Source organism: Jaculus jaculus, chromosome 12 (genome assembly GCF_020740685.1).
Source record: "Jaculus jaculus isolate mJacJac1 chromosome 12, mJacJac1.mat.Y.cur, whole genome shotgun sequence".
NCBI lineage: Eukaryota > Metazoa > Chordata > Mammalia > Rodentia > Dipodidae > Jaculus > Jaculus jaculus.
The window spans coordinates 100,976,091-100,998,289 of NC_059113.1; the positions used below are offsets into that span (position 1 = coordinate 100,976,091).

The 22,199-nt window shown below is 45.0% G+C and overlaps 1 protein-coding gene across 3 annotated transcripts in view; it reads right to left on the reverse strand.

Moving 5' to 3' along the window:
- Rnf175 (ring finger protein 175) overlaps window positions 1–22,199 on the reverse strand; it is a 57,233-nt gene that overhangs the window by 22,885 nt on the left and 12,149 nt on the right. For 2 of the 3 annotated variants that reach the window (XM_045130512.1, XM_045130513.1), the window contains exons 3-4: window positions 18,561–18,702; window positions 3,188–3,342 (exon numbers count right to left, since the gene is read on the reverse strand). In XM_045130512.1, the coding sequence (XP_044986447.1) occupies window positions 3,188–3,342; window positions 18,561–18,702 (297 nt within the window). Of the gene's footprint in view, window positions 1–3,187; window positions 3,343–18,560; window positions 18,703–21,521; window positions 21,540–22,199 lie in introns of those variants that run through there. The other variant, XM_012948194.2, reaches the window with a different exon arrangement.

Here is a 22,199-nt window from a genome sequence, read left to right on the forward strand (position 1 = left end):
CCTGAGACTACATAGTGAATTCCAGGCTAGCCTGAGCTAGAGCCAGACCCTACCTTGAAAAACCAAAAAAGAAAAAAGAGAATCTACAGCAAGGCCCCTGAGGTGACAGGAGGCTGGGGGAAGAGCTAGGAGTCCAGGTTCACTCCTGGCGGGTCACAGTCGAGAGCGAGGCCCGTGGTGACAAGGACAACGGGGGATGGGCGGGGAAGCGGCTGCTGCTTATCTTCCGGTGCCCAAAGCCAACGCAGGGGTGGGTGGAGTGTCGCTCACAAGAGTGTGCAATGGGATGTGGCTCTGTTTGCCCCTTTACTTTTCTAAGCCCCAGTCTCTCTCTGAAGACTGGGCTTCACTCTCTCACCTCCAACCTTGCCACCTGGCCCAGCCTGCTCCCTGTCGGAGAATATACACTACGTGTTTAAGGTCTATGATATGGATATAAGCTTTCAGTATTACTTTGTCATTTAATTTAATTTATTTATTTGAGAGTGACAGAAAGAGAGAGAGAGAAAGGACGCATCAGTGCCTCCAGCCACTGCAAACGAACTCCAGATGCATGTGCCACCTTGTGCATCTGGCTCACGTGGGGAATCGAGCCTCAAACCGGGGTCCTTAGGCTTCACAGGCAAGCGCTTAACCACTAAGCCATCTCTCCAGCCCTCAGTATTATTTTAAAAGATGCTCAACTCAATCCACTTCCAATCAGCAGGAACTTTCTGAACCACGATCCTTGAAATTTGTGTGGAGGGCTAGCCTGAGGTATGAGTGGTTTACATCGTTTCTATGGTGGAAGGCTTGGCCTAATTCAAGAAACTGATGCACAAGGGCCACGTGTCCCTCCTCCTGGGGGCACACATGCCTGGTGAGGGGTGGGCAATGGTGACCGTGTGATGCACACTTGCATGGCTGTACAGGTTAGCTCACGTCACCAGGAGGCTGTCTTGTCTCTAAAGGGGGTCAGAGAAGGGGATGCAGAGAAGGCAGGGTCAGCAGGATATAAGTGCCCTGAGTTGCCGAGTCATGTGCCCAGCCTGACAAGTGAACTATTCTGATTGATTCTGTATCCAGTGGATAAACCCAAGTACACCTGGGTTTCTCAGAGCACTTCCAAAAATGTAAGTAACTTGTCACATTTGGTGAGGAGGAGGAGAGGAACCATGTTGGCTTTGCAGTGGCGGGTAAGCAAGGCACTGCAAGACCCCAGTCTGGCCAGTTTAACGACCACAGCTCCTCCCAAATCAGGATGCAGGTAAGATACTTGTGAGCCTTGCATTCGTTTTTCTTTTCTTTTTTTGAGACAGGCCTGGAGTTGACCATCCTCCTGCTGCAACCTCTTGGCTGCTGGGGTTATCAGCCTGCAGCACACACCCCACTAAAATGTCCTTTTTTATCACTGTATCGATTTAAATGGTATCTCTCACTGCAATTTCTTTCCTTTGACAAACAAGAAGGGATAGTTAACATTTTCTTTCCTAGCTTTTAGAGGGTCAAAAGAAACATCTCAAATGACTAAATAACAATGGAAAACATTTCACTGAAGCCTATAGGGTTTTTTTGTTTTTTTTTTTTTAACCTCCAATAAGGCCCAAACTTGCCAGTCTCGTGACTACTGCAACTTACATGCTCTGTGCTTACCTCTCTGTGGCAGTAGCGACAGAACAAGACACAGAGAGCAGGCTGGCAGGATCCCGCTGTCCCCACAGAGGTGTGCACTTCTCAAGGGGCTGGCAAAGGTCATTAAAGTGACCCTTGGCACACTCAAGCCTCACCTCTGGTAAGAGTAGCGTCCTCCCTTTATTTCTGACATGTAAGGTGTTTGCAGGGTGAAGCCTGGACTTCCAAGTCTTGCTGTTTTAAAATGTATGCCACACAACTCACAGTGTGGGACTAAAAATAAACACGCAAATAGTGCTCTCCACACTTGAAGACTTTCACTTCTCTTTCTCCTGACCCCCGCCAGCTGAAACCCAGAGTCAAGGAGGCTATGGGGCACCTGCGTTACCACGGCATAAGGAGTGTGAATTAACAGTGCACAGCTCCAAAGGTCAATGAAGCTTAAAAGCAGTGTGAAACCTCCATACACTCCCACATAGAAAGAAATCAAACGTTCTCAGTTTGTGCTTGTGTGTGCACGTGCGTGTGTTATTTGTGGTGTGGCAGATGCACGTGTGTGTGGGTAGGCCCAGCTGTTCACACGGGGTCTAGGGAATCCAACTCAGGGAGAACCGGGCTCTCTCATGTTTACACGGCAAGTGCTCTTACTGGATGAGTCACCTTGCCAGCTGTAAATATACTTTTTAACATAAAGGGTATCTGGGCTGGAGGGATGGCTTAGTGGTTAAGGCATTTGCCTGCAAAGCCAAAGGACCCAGGTTCCATTCCCCAGGACCTACGTAAGCCAGATGCACAAGGGGGCACATGCGTCTGGAGTTCATTTGCAGTGGCTGGAGGCCCTGGCACACCCATTCTCTCTCTCCCTCGCTCTCTCTTTCCGCCTGTTTCTCAGTCAAATAAATAAATATTTTTTAAAAAAATAAATAAAACAGGGCTGGAGAGACGGCTTAGCAGTTAAGTCCTTGCCTGTGAAACCTAAGGACCCCGGTTCAAGGCTTGGTTCCCCAGGTCCCACGTTAGCCAGATGCACAAGGGGGCGCAGGAGTCTGGAGTTCGTTTGCAGAGGCTGGAAGCCCTGGCGCGCCCATTCTCTCTCTCTCCCTCTATCTGTCTTTCTCTCTGTCTGCCACTCTCAAATAAATAAATAAAAAATGAACAAAAAAAGTTAAAAAAATAAATAAATAAAACAAAGGGTATCAAGCCAGCTGTGGTAGTGCATGCCTGTAATCCTAGCATTCTGAGGAGGCTGAAGCAGGAAGATTATGAGTCTGAGGCCAGTCTGGAATTCCTATCTCAAAAAAAAAAACATAAATAAGGAAATGAAAATAAGATAAAAGGGGTTGCAGGGCTGCAGAGGTGGCTTAGCAGTTAAGGCACTTGCCTGTGAAGCCTAAGGACCCAGGTTCGCTCCCCCAGGACCCACATGAGCCAGATACACATGGTGGCACATGCATCTGGAATTTGTTTGCAGTGGCTAGAGGTTCTGGTTTGCCCGTGCTCTCTCGCTCTAATAAATAAATAAGTGAAAATACTTTTTAAAAGGGGGTCGTGAGGCAGGGACGGGTGGAATACGGACCGTGGCGTTTTTCCTGAGAGAGGTCTGCGAGTTGCTCTGAAGAGGACGTAGCTGGTGACAATGGAGAACATTCCCCAAAGAGACAGGAACCGCCACCAGTAAAGCTTTATTGTGAAATACAAAGGGACGAACCACATCTGCAACAAGGTCACCAGCTGTCAGAGAAACAAACAGAAGAAAGCCTGTCAATGGCTGAGCTCTTCAACGGCATCTTCATTTTTGTCATTTGGCGTGGTGGTGACGGTGCCCAGGTGTGGTGCCTACCCAGCACGAACCCTGTCACTCAGCTACCCTCAGCACCAGGACCTCCACCAGTAAATGACTGGGAATCTTTCCAGTGGAGACCCCCCTTGCTCCTTACGTCCATGCTATGTGATTGGCTTACTACTCAACTGTAAGTTAACCCTAGACATGCCAAGCCATCCTGGGCTGCAGAGATGACTTAGCCGTTAAGGTGCTTGCCTGCAAAGCCTAAGGACACAGGTTCAACTCCCCAGCACCCACACAAGCCAGACGCCCATGCGTCTGGAGTTCATTTGCAGTGGCTGGAGGCCCTGATGCACCCATTCTCTCTCTCTCTCTGTCTGTCTCTAATAAAAAACATATTAAGTTAAGAAAAAAAAAGTCCATCTCCTGAGGTCCCCATTCACCTGACTCCTTTGGAGTGAGTGTCATGTGGGGCACAACCAAGTCCTTTGGGACCAGTGAGCCTTGCCACAGTTCTGAAAGTGGGGACACTGAAGACTGTAATGAGTCCCTGTGCTGCAGGCTGAGGCTGGCATCAAATGCCACCCATGCGGGCATGCACTCTGCAAACCATGAAAGCTCTGTGGTTACGTTGAAGCACCCATGTGCAAGGCACAGGGTTGCCAAAGGGAAGGTGACGGTAGGAAAGGAGTGAGCTCTGCACCTCCCTCCTTTCCTCCTGGCCTCTCCTCTTTCCCTACGGGTGACTTTTCCAGGCAGTGTGACAGTGAGAGTCACACACCATCTTCCTCTGGGTCACAATCCTTTGGTGGCCTGAGAGCCATTGCCTCCCAAGGGTTCTGTAATCTTGACTGGCTCTAGTCCCACAGGATGGGTATCAGGACACACTGTGAGTTGTCTTGCTATCATTGCCATAGCAATAGTGTTAACTTTTCAAAGCAGGCATATTCAGCTAGCCATCTCTCGTGTAAAGAAGACAGGTTTGGGCAATGATAGGACCTTTGTTTCTCTTTCTCTCTGTGTGTGTATGTGTGTGTGTGTGTATGTGCTTGTGTGGGGTCACAGAGGTCAACTTGGAGTGTCTCCTCCATCTCTCTCCACCTTATTTATTAAGACAGAATCTCTTACTGAACCCAGAGTTCACCAGTAGGGTTCATGTAGCTACTCACCATGCCCTGGGGATCCTCCGAACTCTGTCTCCTCAGTGCTGGGATTAGAGGCGGGCTTCCCTGCCTGGCATTTACGTGGGTGTTTGGGATCTGAACTTCTGGTCCTCACTATACCCAGCAAACACTTGACTGAATCATCTCCCCGGCCCCAAGACCTTTGGTCTTTTATATTTTATTGCATTTAGACTAAGCATTTCTCTTTTGAGCTGAATGATTGTAACGAGGTTAGCAAAGAGGCTTTGTATCCAGGTGTGGATGTTAATTAAGTTTTGGGGTCCCCTTGCAGTGCCCTACTGAGGGTTGGTCTCCTGGCTCCTGTTTCCCATGACCCGTTCATTACGCCTGAAGTGAAAGAGAGAGCTGTTATAACTTACGCACCACGAACTTATCATCCTGATATGAAAAGATTGATGCCGGCCGGGATAGCTGGAAAGGCATTCGGTGGAAGAGGGTGGGGGAGGGGAACAAAAGAGAGTAATGGGAGGGGATTATGAGCAAAATTAAGCATGAAGATGTAAACAAACTATAGAAGGACAAATTGGGAAGGAGTTCCATGGAAAGGGATCAGGATGGGGAACAAAAGAAAGTAATGGGGGAGTTTGCTCAAAATATAGTATGTACATGCATGAAAACTGTCTATAGAAAAGACTAGAAAAGAAAGATGGATGCCATTTGTTTTCTTTACCTTCTCTCCTGAAATAAAAGGAGAAAGCTTAAAAATAATTCATGCATGTGTGTAGTTCCTTTGAATAAGAACTTGGTTATAATTGTTGGAGGTGGGCATAAATCGTGGGCATAAGTCGAAACTATTGGATGGACTTCAAGACATAGGTGAAAGGGGCACTAAGAAGGTATTTCCCTAGTGCTTGAACCCCTTTCTTGGACCATCTCCAGAAAGACTTGACGTCTTCTGAGAATGTCTCCCAAACCACCAGTGTTAGCAACCGTGAAGCTCTGACATTAATCATAAAAATCATGATCCCTATTTTTTGACCCCACAGTGATTACCCGCCATCCCATTGCAGAGGGTCCTCAGTGGGATGGGAGTGGGGGAGGGGGAACATAGGAGTATAACCCGATGAGAACATGACCAACTTGCACTATGTTTATATAACAAAGTTTTTCAATTAATAAAACCAGTATTTTTAGTCAATTGTTTGCCTTGGCTCATACAGAGAGATAATATGTTACCTAGATAAAGTATATATTTGCTGAGTTTTTAAAATCCATTACATCTGATATAAAAGAATGATATGGACCTCTTTCAAAACCTGATATTTGGGGCTGGAGAGATGGCTCATCAGTTAAGGTGCTTGCCTATAAAACTTAATGACTAGGGTTCGATTCCCCAGTACTCACATAAAGCCAGATGCACAAGATGGCACATATGTCTGGAGTTAGTTTGCAGTGGCTAGAGGCCCTGGTGCACTGATTTTCTCTCTCTCTCTCTCTCTCTCTCTCTCTCTCAATCTGCTTACAAATAAATAAATAAAAATATATTTTTAGCCCAGTGTGGTGGCACACGCCTTTAATACCAGCACTTGGGGGGCAGAAGTAGGAGGATTGCAGTGAGTTCAAGGCCACCCTCAGACTACATAGTGAATTCCAAATCAGCCTGGGCTACAGTGAGAATCTACTTTGAACCCTCCCCCTCAAAAACAACCAACGTATATGTATATGGAAAAAATCTGATATTTATTTTTTTTCTTTCTAAGAATATGATTTATTTTTATATTTCACCCATAAAATGAGTTTTTTTCAATAAAAGTCGAGTCTGTTCATTTTAATTCAGTGAAACTACTATGCTCATAGTTTATACTTTAGCTCAGAAGCCAACATTTATCAGACTAATCCATTTCCTCAATGCTACGAATTAAAAATCTATATTCGTTGGACTACATTTTAATAAAATGAACTCTCTCCCCGTGGATCTATAAGAATCAACCATTTCTTCTTATTTGCTGCCTGGATTTAATTAGCAAGGAATAACAACACTCTCTATACAGACATGCTACTTTTTAAAATAGTCTTTGAAGATCAGAAGTAAAAAGAAACCAAAAAGAAATCATTACAATGTATTATGTTTGGAAATAACTCCTTAACTATCTTTTAAGTGTATATTCAGCATATATTTTTCAAACATGCAAAGATACAGTGAGAACTTTGCACGATGAATTTAATAACTGTATGAGGAGTCATTTTGAAATGAAAGCCACATTTCATAGCAATTTAAAAACTGCTTTATCAATTTCTAGAGCAGTTAAAACTTTTAGCTTTTAATAGTGACTGCCACATATGAAATGTAGGAATGCTGTGTCTCATAAATAAACACATGAAGTATGTGAAATCGAGACATATATATGCAAAGGAGGAAGCCTGGCATGTGGGATGCATTAATCATGCCAAAGGGGTCACCATCTGGGCGGGTGCATTGAGAGCACATCTGCATTGTGGGCAAAAGGCAGCCCACACATCTGGATCACATCACCCATGTTCTCCCCACCCACACATCACAGCAAGAGGAATTTCCTGACAAATCAGATGTTGCCCAAAGGTACCAGGCTTCTCCCCCTTCCCTGTCATGCTCATAATGAATGTCAAAAGAATTGCAGATCAAGTCGGAACAAAGATATCTCTCATTTGTCTAAGCATACAAAATGATGGATGGACCATGTAATATTGAAAAAAAGAAGAAAGAAAGAAAGAAAAAAGTTACGGGATGCTCATTTTCTTCACACTACAAGCTCCCAGCTATTTGCAACTATTTGTCTGTGTGGACAGGGGCCGGGTGGGGTGGGGTGCTGTACAGGGAGATGGTCAGAGTAAGCAAAACATTATGGAAGCACATGACTCGAGGAACACATTGGCATTATCAACACAAAGGCCATGAAGGAAAGCGTGGGCATAAATCGAGCAAGAAGAAAATACGGAATCTTAGCATATGAGGGACCTTGGAATTGTAGTTGGCCCACACTTCTATCTCCAAATCAACCCAGATAGTTGATTTTGGGATTGAAAGGAGAATCTGCAATGCTATGTGCATAAATACATTTTGAAAAGATTTCAGCAGACACAATGCTTCATTGGCACAGTCATCATGTTTAGTCTTTCAAACATGTTTATTTATTTATTTGAGAGAGAGAGAGGCAGATAGGTAGAGAAAGGGGGGGGGGAATGGTAACTCTCTCTAGCCACTGCAAACGAACTCCAGACACATGAGTCACTTTGCATCTGGCTGACATGGGGGATTGAATTTGCGTCCTTAGGCTTTGCAGGCAGGCGCTAACCACTATGCAATCATTCCACCCTGTGTTTAGTCTTTCACAGCTATGAAAAAGGCAGGGAGTTTGATTTAAACAGAACAACGTTTCAGTCCACAGCAAAAGGCTTGTCTTTAGATTGAGACAAGTTAATAGCATGTCTATTTTGCAAAGGTTGTTGTTACTGATTTGAAGAATAAAGGAAGGATTTTTTTGGCACTCTATCCCTATTTCCTGCAGATGAAAAAAAAAAAGCAGGTGCACATTAAAACAGGTAGAGAACATGGCATAGGAAGATTTTCTTTTTTAATTAAGTGCTGTCAAAAGCATGTGGAAATGATTTAACCTTGAAGCGCTGCCAATATCTACATTATATCAAGATTACCAGCTGGGAAGAAATTCAAACATTCAGATGGCCAGTCTACATGGTGCTGAGAAAGTTACTATTTGGAGCCACCTGGGTATTTGGAACTGTCTTAAACAAAATAAGAAATTCCCACTTTCTATCTACTTTTTCTCTCTGCTCTCTATCTACCTACCTTCAGCCTGTGCATTTGGTATTGCGCAGGGTTGAGAGCATACACGTCACACGTCAACGGGGTGTGGGGTGGGGGGGGAGCAGCATTTCCGGCTCTGCTGGGCTCACCGCGAACTTCTGGAAAATTCTGTCCCCACCACCCATTTCGACTTCAGTGTGCTAGAACGCCCTACGGCCGCCCACCGAGGATTCTGGCTCCTTCCCTGGGGCCTGGGCCTCAAACTTGGGTACTCTAGCTTGAGTGGTGAGCCCTTGGTCTCCTGAGCCATCGCCCCAGTACCCCACTTCTGGCTTTTACAAAACAATGCCATTCCTTTGCTTTTCTATAAACTCCCCATTCCAGCAGCAATCATCTCAGCTCCCGTTGTTGTCTGTTTATTTACTTGCTTTGTTCTTTGATCCGCCTGGTCAGAATTGGGAATCTCCACCTACGTGGGAAACCTTTTTTATCAACTGGGGTCCAGCGCTCACGGGCAGTTCCCCTGCCTTAAACCTTAGTTACTGAGGTCAGAACCTTTCTCCACACCACTTCAGGGAAGTTGTTCATGTATTTGTAGTTCAGTGAAATCTGCTAGTTATAGTCCGCATTTCTCCCTAACACCTCCAGCTTCTTTAAAAAAAAAAAAAAATTTTTTTTTTAAATTTATGTGCAAGGAGAGAGAGAGAGAGAGAGAGAGAGAGAGAGAGAGAGAGAGAGAGAGAGAGGGAGAGAACAGAGACAGACAGAGAGAATGGGTGCACCAGAGCCTCCAGCCACTACAGACAAACTCCAGATGCATGAGCCACATTTGACTTTATGTGGGTACTGGGGAATCAAACTCGGGTCATTAGCCTTTGCAGGCAAGCACCTTAACTGCTAAGCCATTTCTCCAGCTCTCTTCTTCAAATTTATTCTTCTGTGTTGGGCTGTCTATTCCAGTTTTTTTGTTTTGTTTTGTTTTTTTTGTTTTTGCCTTTCCATATTAACTACAGAATTTTTTTGTTGCAATACATGAAACAGCATGCTGGATTTTGATTGGGCTTAGATTGAATCTATAGATCAAGTTGGGGGGAATTAACATCTTACCAATATTTAATCTGAACATGGACTATCTTTGCATTTATTTTATTTTTAAAAATATTTCATTTTTAATTTATTTGAGACATGGAGAGAAAAAGGCAGAGGGGGATGGGAGGAAAGTCTATTTGACTTAAAATTACTTATTTATTTATTTGACAGAGAAAGAGACAGAGAAAATAAGGGAAAGAGAGAGAGAGAGAATGAGAATGGGCACACCAGGGCCTTCAGTTGCTGCAAAAGAACTCCAGATGCGTGTACCACCTTGTGTACCTGGTTTATGTGAGTACTGGGGAATCAAACCTGAGTCCTATGTCTTTGCAGGCAAGCACCTAACTACTAAGACATCTCTGCAGCCCTCTGTATTTGACTTTTTAAGATTTGTATACTTTGAGCTGGTGAAATGGCTCAGTGGATAAAAGCACATATGTATAAAGCCTACTGGTGGTCCAGGTTCGATTCCCTAGCACCCATGTAAAGCCAGATGCACGAAGCGGCACATGCACTGGAGTTTGATTGCAGTGGCTAGAGACCCATGCTTGCTCTCTCTCCCTCTTAAATAAATAATTTAAAAAAAAATTGTATCCTTTAAGTGACACTTTTTGTACTGTACAGTTCCATGGGATTTGACAAATATATTATGTTTTATTCCCATGATTACAATGTCACGTGGACAATTTTATTGCTGTAAACAAATATTATTTTACTTGTTTATCCCTCCTTCCCTCCCAACCACTGGTAAGCACTGAGTGTTTTACTGCGCAGGGGTCATGTTACCCAGAATGTATATAATTGGAACCAAACAGTGTGTCGTCTTTTCAGAATGGTGTGTTTCACTGAAATTCCTCCATGCCTTTCTATGCTGTGGAAGCTTCGTTTTATTATTAAAACAGTATTTCATTGTGCGGACGTTCCAGTGATTTATCTAACTGCTGAAGAGAATCTTGAACACTCCAGTTTGAGGTAATTATGAATGGAGCTGTTATGTGTATTTATGCACACACAGGTTTTTGGTGGATACAGGTTTTTTTTTTTTTTTTTTTTTTGAGGTAGGGTCTCGCTCTAGTCCAGGCTGTCCTGGAACTCACTATGTAGTCTCAGGGTGGCCTCGAACTCATGGCGATCCTCCTACCTCTGCCTCCTGAGTGCTGGGATTAAAGGAGTGTGCCACCACGCCGTTTACAGTGTTTTTTTTTTTTTAATTCAATTGGGTAAATACCTCATAGAAGGTCTGTTGGATTTTGTACTAGGACGATGATGAGCTCTGAAGGAGACTGCCAAAATGCCCCCAAGAGTAGCTTTCCAATGTCTCCTTGTCAACCATGCTGCTCCGCACTCTGGGCAGCGTTTGGTACTGTCACTTTCTTGGATTGCGGCCTTTCTAGGACGGACACATTTACATTTTGTTATTGTATCAATTTGCAATCCCCTAAAACATGTGGTAAGTCTCGTTCCAGATGGCTATTTGACATCCACGTATATAATATATAACTAATATCTAGTTGATATTAAGGGGAGGCAGTACTGGGAATTGAGCTCGGGGCGTCATACATGCTTGGTAAACACTCCAGCACTGAGCTACATCACCGGCTCTCATCTGTCTTTTTATTTTAAGTTTTATTTTTATTTATTTATTTGAGAGCGACACAGAGAGAGAGAGAGAGAGAGAGAGAGAGGCAGAGAGAGAGGGAGAGAGAGAATGGGTGTGCCAGGGCCTCCAGCCACTGCAAACGAACTCCAGACATATGTGCCCCCTTGTGCATCTGGCTAACATAACATGGGTCCTGGGGAATCGAGCCTTGAACCGGGGTCCTTAGGCTTCACAGGCAAGCGCTTAACTGCTAAGGCATTTCTCCAGCCCTCATCTGTCTTTTTTGATAAGGTTTCTGTGGTGGTTTGAATCAGATATCCCCCATAGATTCATGTGTTTTAAGTGTCTGGTCCCCGGGGTGGCAATTTGGGAGGTGAAGCCTTGCTGGAGGAGGTGTGTCACCGGGGGTGGACTGAGGCCACTCTCCTACTGCTCTTTTCCATTGTCGGTGAAAGGCTCGAAGCCCAGCTTGTTCTCCATGCCATGAGAGAGCTTCCCCTGAGAGACTGTACCCACAATAAAACCCTTCCTCCCACCAGCTTCTTTTTAAAATTTTTATTTATTTATTTGAGAGACAGAGAGAGAGAGAGAGAGAGAGAGAGAGAGAGAGAGAGAGAGAGAGAGAATGAATGGACACACCAGGGCCTCTAACTGCTGCAAACAAGCTCCAGATGCATGCACCACTTGGTGCATCTGGCTCATGTGGGTGCTAGGGGATGGACCCTGGGTCCTTTGGCTTTGTTGGCAAGTGCCTTAACCACTGAGCCATCTCTTCAGCCCTGTTGATTTTTTACAAAAGTGTTTCTGATTTTGAAGTCTATTATCAAGTATGTGTTATTGTAAATATTCTTCCCAGTCTGTAGCCTGTTTTCTTCATCATCTTAACAGTATCTTTTACATGATTGTTTTTAATTTTAACAAATCTCAGTTTTCTAATATTTTCTTTCATGGACTGTGTTTTTGATGTCATGTGTAAAAATTCATAATTATACCTAAGTGCATGTAGATTCCCCCCCCACATGTTATCTTATACAAGTTTTATGCTTCACATTTAGGTCTAAGATTCATTTTGAGTTTTTGGTAAAAAATATAGGTTTTATATGCAGATTGATTTTTTTTTTTTTTTTTTTTTGGTTTTTCGAGGTAGGGTCTCACTCTGATCCAGGCTGACCTGGAATTAACTCTGTCATCTCAGGGTGGCCTTGAACTCATGGCAATCCTCCTACCTCTGCCTCCCGAGTGCTGGGATTAAAGGCATGCGCCACAACGCCTGGCTCAGATTGATTTTTTTGTTTATTTTTATTTATTTATTTAGCAACAGACAGAGAAAGAAGCAGATAGAGAGAAAGAGAGAGAATGGGCACACCAGGGCCTCCAGCCACTGAAAATGAACTCCAGACACGTGCACCCCCTTGTGCATCTGTCTAATGTGGGTCCTGGGGAGTCGAGCCTTGAACCAGGGTCCTTAGGTTTCACAGGCAAACGCTTGACCGCTAAGCCATCTCCCCAGCCCTGCAGATTGATTTTTATTTCTACATAGGGAGTGTCCGATGTTCCATCACTGTTGGAAAGCCTGATTGAGCTCCACTGATTTGTCTTCACTCCTCCGTCCAGAAGGCGTTGACCGTATCTGCGTGGCTCTATTGGCATGCGCCCTGTCCTGTGCCAGCAATTCATGCGTCTGCTCTTTCGCCAACCTTTCTCTATGTATTACTGTAGTTTTACAGCAACTCTGAAGTTGGATACTGTTTATTCTTCAACTTAAAAAATAAAACTAATGTAATCTTTGGGCTGGAGAGATGGCTTAGTGGTTAAGCGCTTGCCTGTGAAGCTTAGGACCCCGGTTCGAGGCTCGGTTCCCCAGGTCCCACGTTAGCCAGATGCACAAGGGGGCGCACGCGTCTGGAGTTCGTTTGCAGAGGCTGGAAGCCCTGGTGCACCCATTCTCTCTCTCTCCCTCTATCTGTCTTTCTCTCTGTGTCTGTCGCTCTCAAATAAAAAAAATTTGAAAAAATAAAATAAAATAAAACTATTGTAATCTATTTGCAAGTAGAGAGAGAAGAGAGACAGGCAGAGAGAATGGGTGTACCACAGCCACTAGCCCCAATAGACAAACTTCAGATGCACGAGCCACTTATTACATCCGCTTTACATGGGTACTGGGGAATCAAACTCGGGTCATTGGCCTTCGCAGGCAAGTGCCTTAGCGGCCAAGCCATCTGTCCAGCAGCACTCTTTAACTTTATTCTTCTGTGCTATGCTGTGTCTTCCAGTTTTCTGCCTTTCAATACGAACTACAGAATTATTTTGTTGCAATACATGAAACAGCTTGCTGGATTTTTGTGTAAAATCTGCTCGGCTGTGACTCTGCCACTGCGGCCTCAACCTGCTGGCAGCCCCTTGCTGCATTTGAATCCCCAGTCTCTGTCTGTTGAGATCAAGTCTGGGGTTTTTCTTGCACATTTCTTTTTCACTTTCCTTACATTTGGAAGCTAGCTTTGTCTATTTAAATTGTGTGTGTGTGTTGATGGGGGGGGGGGTTCTCTCTCCTTTTTGCTTGACTTGTAACTTTTGGCTGAGAAGCAGGCATGATGTTTTAGCAAACAGGAACTGAAATGACAGGATTTCCGTGTGAGGTTTCGTGTTAGTTTCACGAGGCGCTGGGCTGTGCTTAAGGCTTGCTTTAGGGGTCCGAGCTATTCCGTCTATTTCCACTGGTGTCCTTGATTGTGTCTTTCCTCCTGTCTGTGTTTCTCTAAAAACTCCTTATTTATTTATTTGAGAGAGAGAGAGAGGGGTGGGGGGAGGGAGAGAGAGAAAGGGCGCATCAGGGCCTTCAGCCATTGCAAACCAACTCCAGATGCATGCAGCACCTTGTGCATGTGGCTTAGGCGGGTCCTGGAGAATTGAGCCTCAAACTGGGGTTTTTAGGCTTCACAGGCAAACGCTTAACCACTAAGCCAGCTCTCCAGCCCTCTTTCTTTTAGAAAAATATTTTATTTATTTGTTTATTTGAGAGAGAGAGAGACAGAGGAAGAGAGGGAGAGAGAGGGGGAGAATGAGAGAATGGGTGAGCCAGGGCCTAATCGAGCCTGGGTCCTTTGGCTTTGCAGGCAAACGCCTTAATTACTAAGCAATCTCTCCAGCCGCCCAAACTCCTTTTGTTTTTTAAAATATATTTTTCATTTATTTGTGAGGGAGAAAGAGAGAGAGGGAGACAGAGAGAGAATGGGTGCGCCAGGGCCTCCAGCCACTGCAATCAAACTCCAGACACATGTGCCCCCTTGTGCATCTGGCTTATGTGGGTCCTGGAGAGTTGAACTGGGATCCTTTGGCTTTGCAGGCAAACACCTTAACCGCCAAGCCATCTCTCCAGCCTCTCAAGAAAAGTTTATTATTTTTTTATTTGAGAGAGACAAAGAGAGAAAGAGGCAGATAGATAGAGAATGGTGCGCCAGTTTTTGATATTCAGTTTGCTTTTTTTTTTTTTTTTTTCTTGTTATAAGATAGGAATTGGTGACTTCTGAGTTTTGTGTATGTTGGGGCTGAAGCCAGAAATTTCCTTACATTCTACCATCTTAGTACCTGGCAGCTGACGCTGAGGTTAGATGAGGAGCTAGGATCCGTCAGCTCCTAAGGCAGAGCTCGGCCCTTCATCATCTGCCCTTCAGCCCCATGAATACATCTCACAGAAGCAACCTAGGAGACTGCCCCCAAAACATGCCTGTGACATAGTAGAAGTATGGCAAGGCAGGACACAGGTGCATTGCTTTGAAAGAGGCAATTTATCAAAATGTTCCCATGGAAATAGTAGACCAATGACCAACTAGTCACTTTAGCTTCACAAAAGTGTCTAAAAAAGAATTTTTTTTTTGTTGTTGTTGATTTGTTTTTGTTTTTTGAAGTAGGGTCTCACTCTAGCTCTGGCTGACCTGGAATTCGCTATGTAGTCTCAAGGTGGCCTCGAACTCATGGCGATCTATCCTCCTACCCTTGCCTCCTGAGGCTGGGATTAAAGGCGTGCAGCCACCATGCTGGACTTAGTATTTTTATTTATTTATTTGGGAGTGAGAGTGAGCGAGAAAGAGAGATAGAGACAGAGACAGAGACAGAGACAGAGAGAGACAGAATGGGCACACTGGGGCCTCCAGCCACTGCAAATAACTTCAGACGCAACTCCTACTTTATGCATCTGGCTAACATGGGTCCTGGGGAATCGAACCTGGGTATTTTGGATATGCAGGCAAACACCTTAACCACTAAGCAACCCCTCCAGCCCCAGAAGAGAATTCTTTTTTTAATTTTTTTTTAAATATCTTTATTTATTTATTTGAGAGCAACAGAGGGAAGGGGGGGAGAGAGAGAGGGAAAGAGAGAGGGAGAGAGGGAGGGAGGGAGGGAGGGAGAGAATGGGCACGCCAGGGCCTCCAGCCACTGCAAACGAACTCCAGACGCGTGCGCCCCCTTGTGCATCTGGCTAAAGTGGGTCCTGGGGAATTGAGCCTTGAACCGGGGTCCTTAGGCTTCACAGGCAAGCGCTTAACCGCTAAGCCATCTCTCCAGCCCGAGAATTCTTTTTATTAGTGCGCTGTGCTTGTAGCAGTACGTGTCCGAGTGAGCACAAATGTTACACGTGAACACTCTTTCCTGAGTGTGCTCAGCGTCAACTAACGGCTGTGAATCCTTCAGTCACCATGTGACTTGCAGGGGAATGCCTCTGGGTCACAGGTCTGTGAGGTAGCTTCTTATTTTAGGCTATTCCCCTAAAATGCAGATCAAAGATACGAAAAGAGCTTGACCTGGGTATGAGAACAAATGACTACTGGGAATGTATTGGAGCCTTTCTTCTGCAATTAATTATATGACTTTATACAATTGCTTAAACTCACTGAGGAAAGGGGTGTTAAAAAGTACGTACCATCTCAGGTATCTGAACTCATGCCCAACAAGCACATATCCTGCTATAATTACTATTCAGTACTTTTATGTATTATTGTTATAGTGAGCATAATAACTATGGTGATTGTTATGAGGATTATAATCAACAAGCGATACATATCAATGTTACTAATATGTTAATGATTGTTCCAATGGCAAGTCATGGAAATATATTTTCTTACGTGGTGCTTTGTAGGAAAGTGCCAGAAATGTCACAAATCATAGGAACAAGTTTAAAACTTGTGGTGGTTCTGCATGATCACAGTGCCCAGAGAAACGATTTGAACACTGGGGACGCCTGGACTCCCACCTCGGTGCGTCTTCTCAAGACAGGCAGGGGAAGGAGGCTACTCTACCTGCTCCTTTGGAGCAATGCCAAAGTGGCACATGCATCAGGAGCTCGTTTGCAGTGGCTGGAGGCCCTGGTGCGCCCATTCTCACTCACTCACTCTTTCACTCTCTCTCAGTCTCTCCTTCCATCCCTCTCTCTCTCTGGTTGCAAATAAATAATAAATAAAATATTTTTTAGAAGAAAGGAAGGAAGCAATGTACTGTCTCTTACTGCAGGCGGGCCAGTTAGCAGCACAATGAACAGCCGAAACAGCTCGGCGCGCTGGCGCCAGAGCTTCGGGCAGTCCAGCTGCACTCCGAGGCTCTGCGTCAGGTCGGACCAGAACCTCCAATGGCCACAAGCCCTCCAAGAGGTTGTCTGACTGCTAGGCAGGTTTATCTGTATCCAAAGACAGCCAGTGTGGGAGCTCCACATTTGCCAGTGTGGGGACCCACGTCTTCAAAGAGTTGGCATGCCAGCGACTTCTTTAAGCAGCAACATTGTCCTGCCGCGTGCCCCTTCCAAAACCATCGAATAAAAACGTCGCAGGAAGTGTAAGTCATTCCTAGGGTAAGTCAATTGGCTCATGAGGCATTATTTCCTTTCAAGGGCAGGAGAAACTTCCTGTGTAAAATTCACACTCTGTTACCATGGAAACAATCCCCCCATGTGTAACTCAGAGAAAAATCATCAGTTATAAAATAAAGTTGGAATAGATCTTTGGAGAATTTCTTAGGAATTTAAGCTTCCTTTTTAAAAAAATATTTTATTGCTGGTCATGGTGGTGCATGCCTTTAATCCCAGCACTCGGGAGGCAGAAGTAAGAGGATGACCATGAGTTCGAAGCCAGCCTGAGACTACATAGTGAATTTCAGGTCAGCCTGGACTAGAGTGAAACCCTACCTCAAAAAAACACACACACACATGTGTATATATGTGTATTTTGGAGGGGGGGGGGGAGGGGGAGGGAGGGAGGGAGGGAAGGAGGGAGGGAGGGAGGGAGAGAGAGAGAGAGAATGGGCACGCCAGGGCCTCTAGCCCCTACAAAGTCCAGACGCATGCACCACTATGTGCATCTGGCTCACATGTGTCCTGGGGAATCGAACCTGGGTCTTTTGGCTTTGCAGGCAAGCATCCTAACTGTTAAGCCATCACTCCAGCCCCTTAAGCTTCTTTATACACAAGGACTCTAGAAATACTGATGTAGGCCGGTACTTCCTCTGTCACAGGGAAGTCTCACACAATGACCAACTGCCACACAGAGTGCCCACTGGGGCCCTTTTGTGGTGTTTTGTCATTTTAGGCCATGTTTGAGTCTAAGTCAGTGGCTCCCCAAGACTGTGCCAGCATCTTGGGAGCTTGTTAGAGACGCAAATCATTATTGGTCCAGTTGATTCCAAAGCTTTGGCCTGCCTTGAAATCTGATTGAACAAGCCCTGCGGGTAATTCCTAGGCACCCTGGGGTTTGAGAACCTGCTGTGAGCGCTGCCAGGGCAAGTTCTCAAGGCCAGTGAAGACCAGGGTGGGGCTCTGGGCCCTAGGGTGGACATGCTCTATTGGGATGGCTCTGAGGACAGAAGATCTCACTCTGGGTAGCTGAGGTCATGGATGTGTTTCCAGGGAAACACAAACTATTCATGGCAAGACTATTGCTAACATGTATCTATTTATCTCTAAGGGAAACATGTAACAGCCTTAACTGTTGGATTCTGCTGGTTCCAATTTGCCCTTTTCCAGGCCTTTGGCAAGAAGTTCCTCCTTCAAAAGAGGAAAACTGGTTTACTTAAACTAGAGATTCTCAACCTTGGCCCTATAGTGACATTTAGGTCAGATAATTATTTTAAATTTCCAAGGAGAGAGAGAGAGAGGTGGGGGGGGGAAGGAGAGAAGAGAGAAGAGAGACAGACGAGATGCACAGCTCCAGATGCACGTGCCACCTTGTGGATCTGGTTTTATGTGGCTACTGGGGAATCAAACTTGGGTCGTTAGGCTTTGCAGGCCTCAACTGCTGGGCCATCTGTCTAGACCTAGGTCAGGTTATTTTTGCTATGGGACGTTGTTCTGCATTGCAGCATATTTCCCAGCATCCTTAGGTTCTGTGTGCTGAACACAAGTAGCAAGCAGTTCCCCTCTGGCCATGCGACCTCCCCAGCTGAGATTTGACAACGGAAACGTTCCCAGACATTGCCGGTTATCTCGGAGGCGGAACTGCACTTGCTTGAGGACTGGTGGCTTAGGCCAGAGCTGGTCCTTCAGTAGCGGTGGCAAAGGGGACGACTCACGTTGTAGGAGCGGCCATGCCTCTGCCTCCACTGCACCAGCACCACCTGGGCGGCGAACAGGGCGGCGAAGAAGATTAGGATCATCTCCAAGTGCATGGACTCGTGGCCCCGATGCAACTTGTACATGCTTTCCGGCGGCAGCCTGAAAGCGACAAATGAGGCTCTCATGAATGGATGTGTCCCCCGTTCATTCAGGAGTTTATGGGATCTCCAGCTGCCAATTGCTGTGCATAGATCCCAGGATCCAGCTCTAAGGTGTGGGGATGGAAATGGAATTCCCTGCTAAAGATATGCACAGTGCCTGAGTTCTGTCTGCCTGGGCAGACAGACAGAAATCTGGTGTGGGCCTGTGCCAGGGGGCCAGCTTCTTCTGCCATTATGGAACTTCCCCTGGATCTGTAAGCCTCAAGGAGATTCCCCCCGCCCCCCGCTGTGAACTGTGTCTAGTTTGAGGTTCATCCCAGCGACTGAAGCTGACGGATGCAAAGGCCACCTGAAAAAGCTCTCAGTCTGCCTCGCACACTGGGCCAAATCAAACCTCATAGGCAGATGAGGATCTCAAAGGTAAGGGGTGGGTAAGCGTTGATTTTCTGAGTTTCTGCCATTTCCTTTTGGATTTGGGGAAGGGGCAGCTACCTATAGGCTAAGTCAGCTCTTCCCAGCCCTTCACTTTCCCTTGTGGTCTTGACCTCAGTCTGGTCTCTTCAAGTTCACCGGCAAAGCTGATAAGGTTCCGATCCCACATTAGCTCGCTTCATGTTAGACATCTGTCCCCTCTGAGCCTCAGTTTCCCCATGTGTAAACATAATTCCTCATGGTACACGTAAGACTATAAAACATCTTCTATGATTTTGTATCGGTAGCAGGCATCATAATTAGGCTGTGGCATATGCAACAGCCACCATTTTTGAAAAGTTAAACAAGGCCAGGTGGGTCCCAGCTCTCTGAAGGTGGAGGTCAGGGGATTGGTGTAAATTTGAGGCAAGATTGGGGCTACAATGTGAGTTCCAGGTTAGCCTGGGCTAGAGTGAGATCCTGCCTTGAATAAATCAAGAGTTTTTTTATACTTTTGTTTTTAAGGTAATATGTTGATAATTCCAAGTAAGTTTTACTGTTCTCATGTCGAAGAATAGTCTGAAAATAGATGGTGTCTATGCTAAGGGGGGAAACTTAGCCATGGGACAATGGGCACTTTCAGAGTGTGCTGCGTAAACCATTATGCAGCTATGAGAGGGAGAAAGAGCAGCCTAAGTCTTTTCTTAAACATGTACCAAGATCCTGAGGATAACTGGATATTTCAGTTTCTTGTTGGATGCTTGCACAGTGGTAGATAAAACCACTGAAAATAGCATGCCATCTGATGTCAAGTAGTAGAAAAGAGGTAACCTTGATGAAAATCAAAATGCCAGTGCTGAAGTTGAATCTCAGGTAAGAGAAGGGATCAACACTGGGCATTACAGCCCAAATCATATGTTGAGCACTTTGCTCTGGTTACCTGAACATGTCAGCCCAAACTTGACAACATCTTGGACTTGAACCTTCAGTCTCTAGAACTATGAGAAAAATAAATTTCTGTTGCTTAATACACCACTCCTGGGCATATTATTATAGTAGCCCTGGCAAAATAATACAAATGTCCAGGATGGGAATTTTTATTATTATTGTTGCTATTTTAAATTTCAGTTAGGGGCTGAGGAAATGCCTCAGTGAGTAAGATGCCTGTTGTGCAAGATTTCATATCCATAGCACCCACATAAAGCAAACTGTGGGGCTGGAGGGATGGCTGTTAAGGCAATTGCCTGCAAAGCCAAAGGACCTAGGTTTGATTCCTCAGGACCCACATTAGCCAGATATACAAGGGGGTGCATGTGTCTGGAGTTCCTTTGCAATAGCTGGAGGCCCTGATACACCCATTCTTACTCTCTCTCACTCTGTCAAATAAATTTAAAAAATATATTTTAAAAAAGCAAATGGTGGTCTATGTATCACCCATACAAACAAAAAATAGAAATGAAACATAATTTAAAAAATTAAAATAAATAAAATTTAAGTTCAAATTGTTGTTGTATGTGGGTATGTATTTTTTTGTTTGTTTGTTTGTTTTCAAGGTAGGGTCTTGCTCTAGCCCAGGCTGACCTGGGATTCACTATGTAGTCTCAGGGTGGCCTTGAACTCATGGCGAGCCCCTACCTCTACCTCCCTAGAGCTGGGATAAAAGGTGTGCACCACCATGCCTGGCTGTATATGTATTTTTATACATGTTTGCATGTGTGTGTATGTAGGTGTATGCATGTGTGTGCGTGTGCACGTGCATGTGGATGGCTATGTTCCATGTAAGAAACCTTAGGTGATTGCTCTCCACCCTACTTTCTGAGATAGGTCTCTTACTCGATCGCTTTCCACCCTACTCTCTGAGGTAGGTCTCTTACTCGATCGCTCTCCACCCTACTCTCTGAGGTAGGTCTCTTACTTGATCTCTCTCCACCCTACTTCCTGAGATAGGTCTCTTACCAAACTTGGATCTCATTGACCAGACAGCACAAGCTAGCTAGCAAGACCTGGGGATCATACTGTCTCTGACTCCTCAGCACAATGAGGATTAATTACAGGCATGGGCTACTACATCAGGCGTTTTACATGGGTGCTGGGGATCTGAACTCAGGTCCTCATGATTGTGCAGCAAACACTTTATCAATGCTTAGTCATCTCCTTAGACCCTTTGATTTTTTTTTAACATATATAAAAACATAAAGGCATATATATTTATGGGGTACTGTATGCTGTTTCCATATATGAACATGCTGGGTAGTGTTTAAGTGCTTTTAAAAGCTCCCCACCAGATTTTAAGGAGCAGCTGAGATTGGGAACTACTGGCCTATAGGAGGAGATAAAGGACTGGAGTGAAGATTAGGAAAAAGGACGCTAATGTACCAATATTGCCTTTTCTTTCTAACTACTGACCTGCATTGTTCCTCAACAGTCGTGGGACACCATCGGTCACAAATCTTCTGATGTTAAATTTCTGTTTCTGAGTGGGTTTGGTGTGCGATTAGCTAGTTTACCAGTCAGAAGACCCATGACCTTGCAAAGGCTCTTGGGTACGCCAGCCGGTTGGGGGATGTCTCCTCTCCCAGCATTTCTACAGCACCTGGAAGTACTCATTGCTTCAGAAAAGGGACATATCCAAATCCCAGGGGCGCCCCCTGCTGGGAATGGCTCATAAAGGAGCCCGTGGCTTGTTTGAGACCAACTGGAGTGGGACGTTATTGCTCGAAGGGACACAGACACACTGTCATCCTCCCCTTTGTGGCAAAAAATCTGGACTCCAGATCAGGGAGGCACTTTTGAATAAAACTACATAGTGTTGCTGGAAACTGAGCTCAGGAGACACGAATAATTTCCGAAAGCACACGAAAATTATTTTCATTCCCTAGAAGAAATGGGAAGTTAAGAAATATTATGATATAACACCTTGAGGTTTCATCAGACCTCCTTCTAAAATAAATATTCAAAATTCTATTAGATGAATGGACTTTCAATGCAGGTCATGTAGACAGAAGAGGGAATATGTCGATCTAACTGGAACTTCCATAGATAGGAAACAAAATCTGTCTTATGATATTCAGCATTACTTTGTTT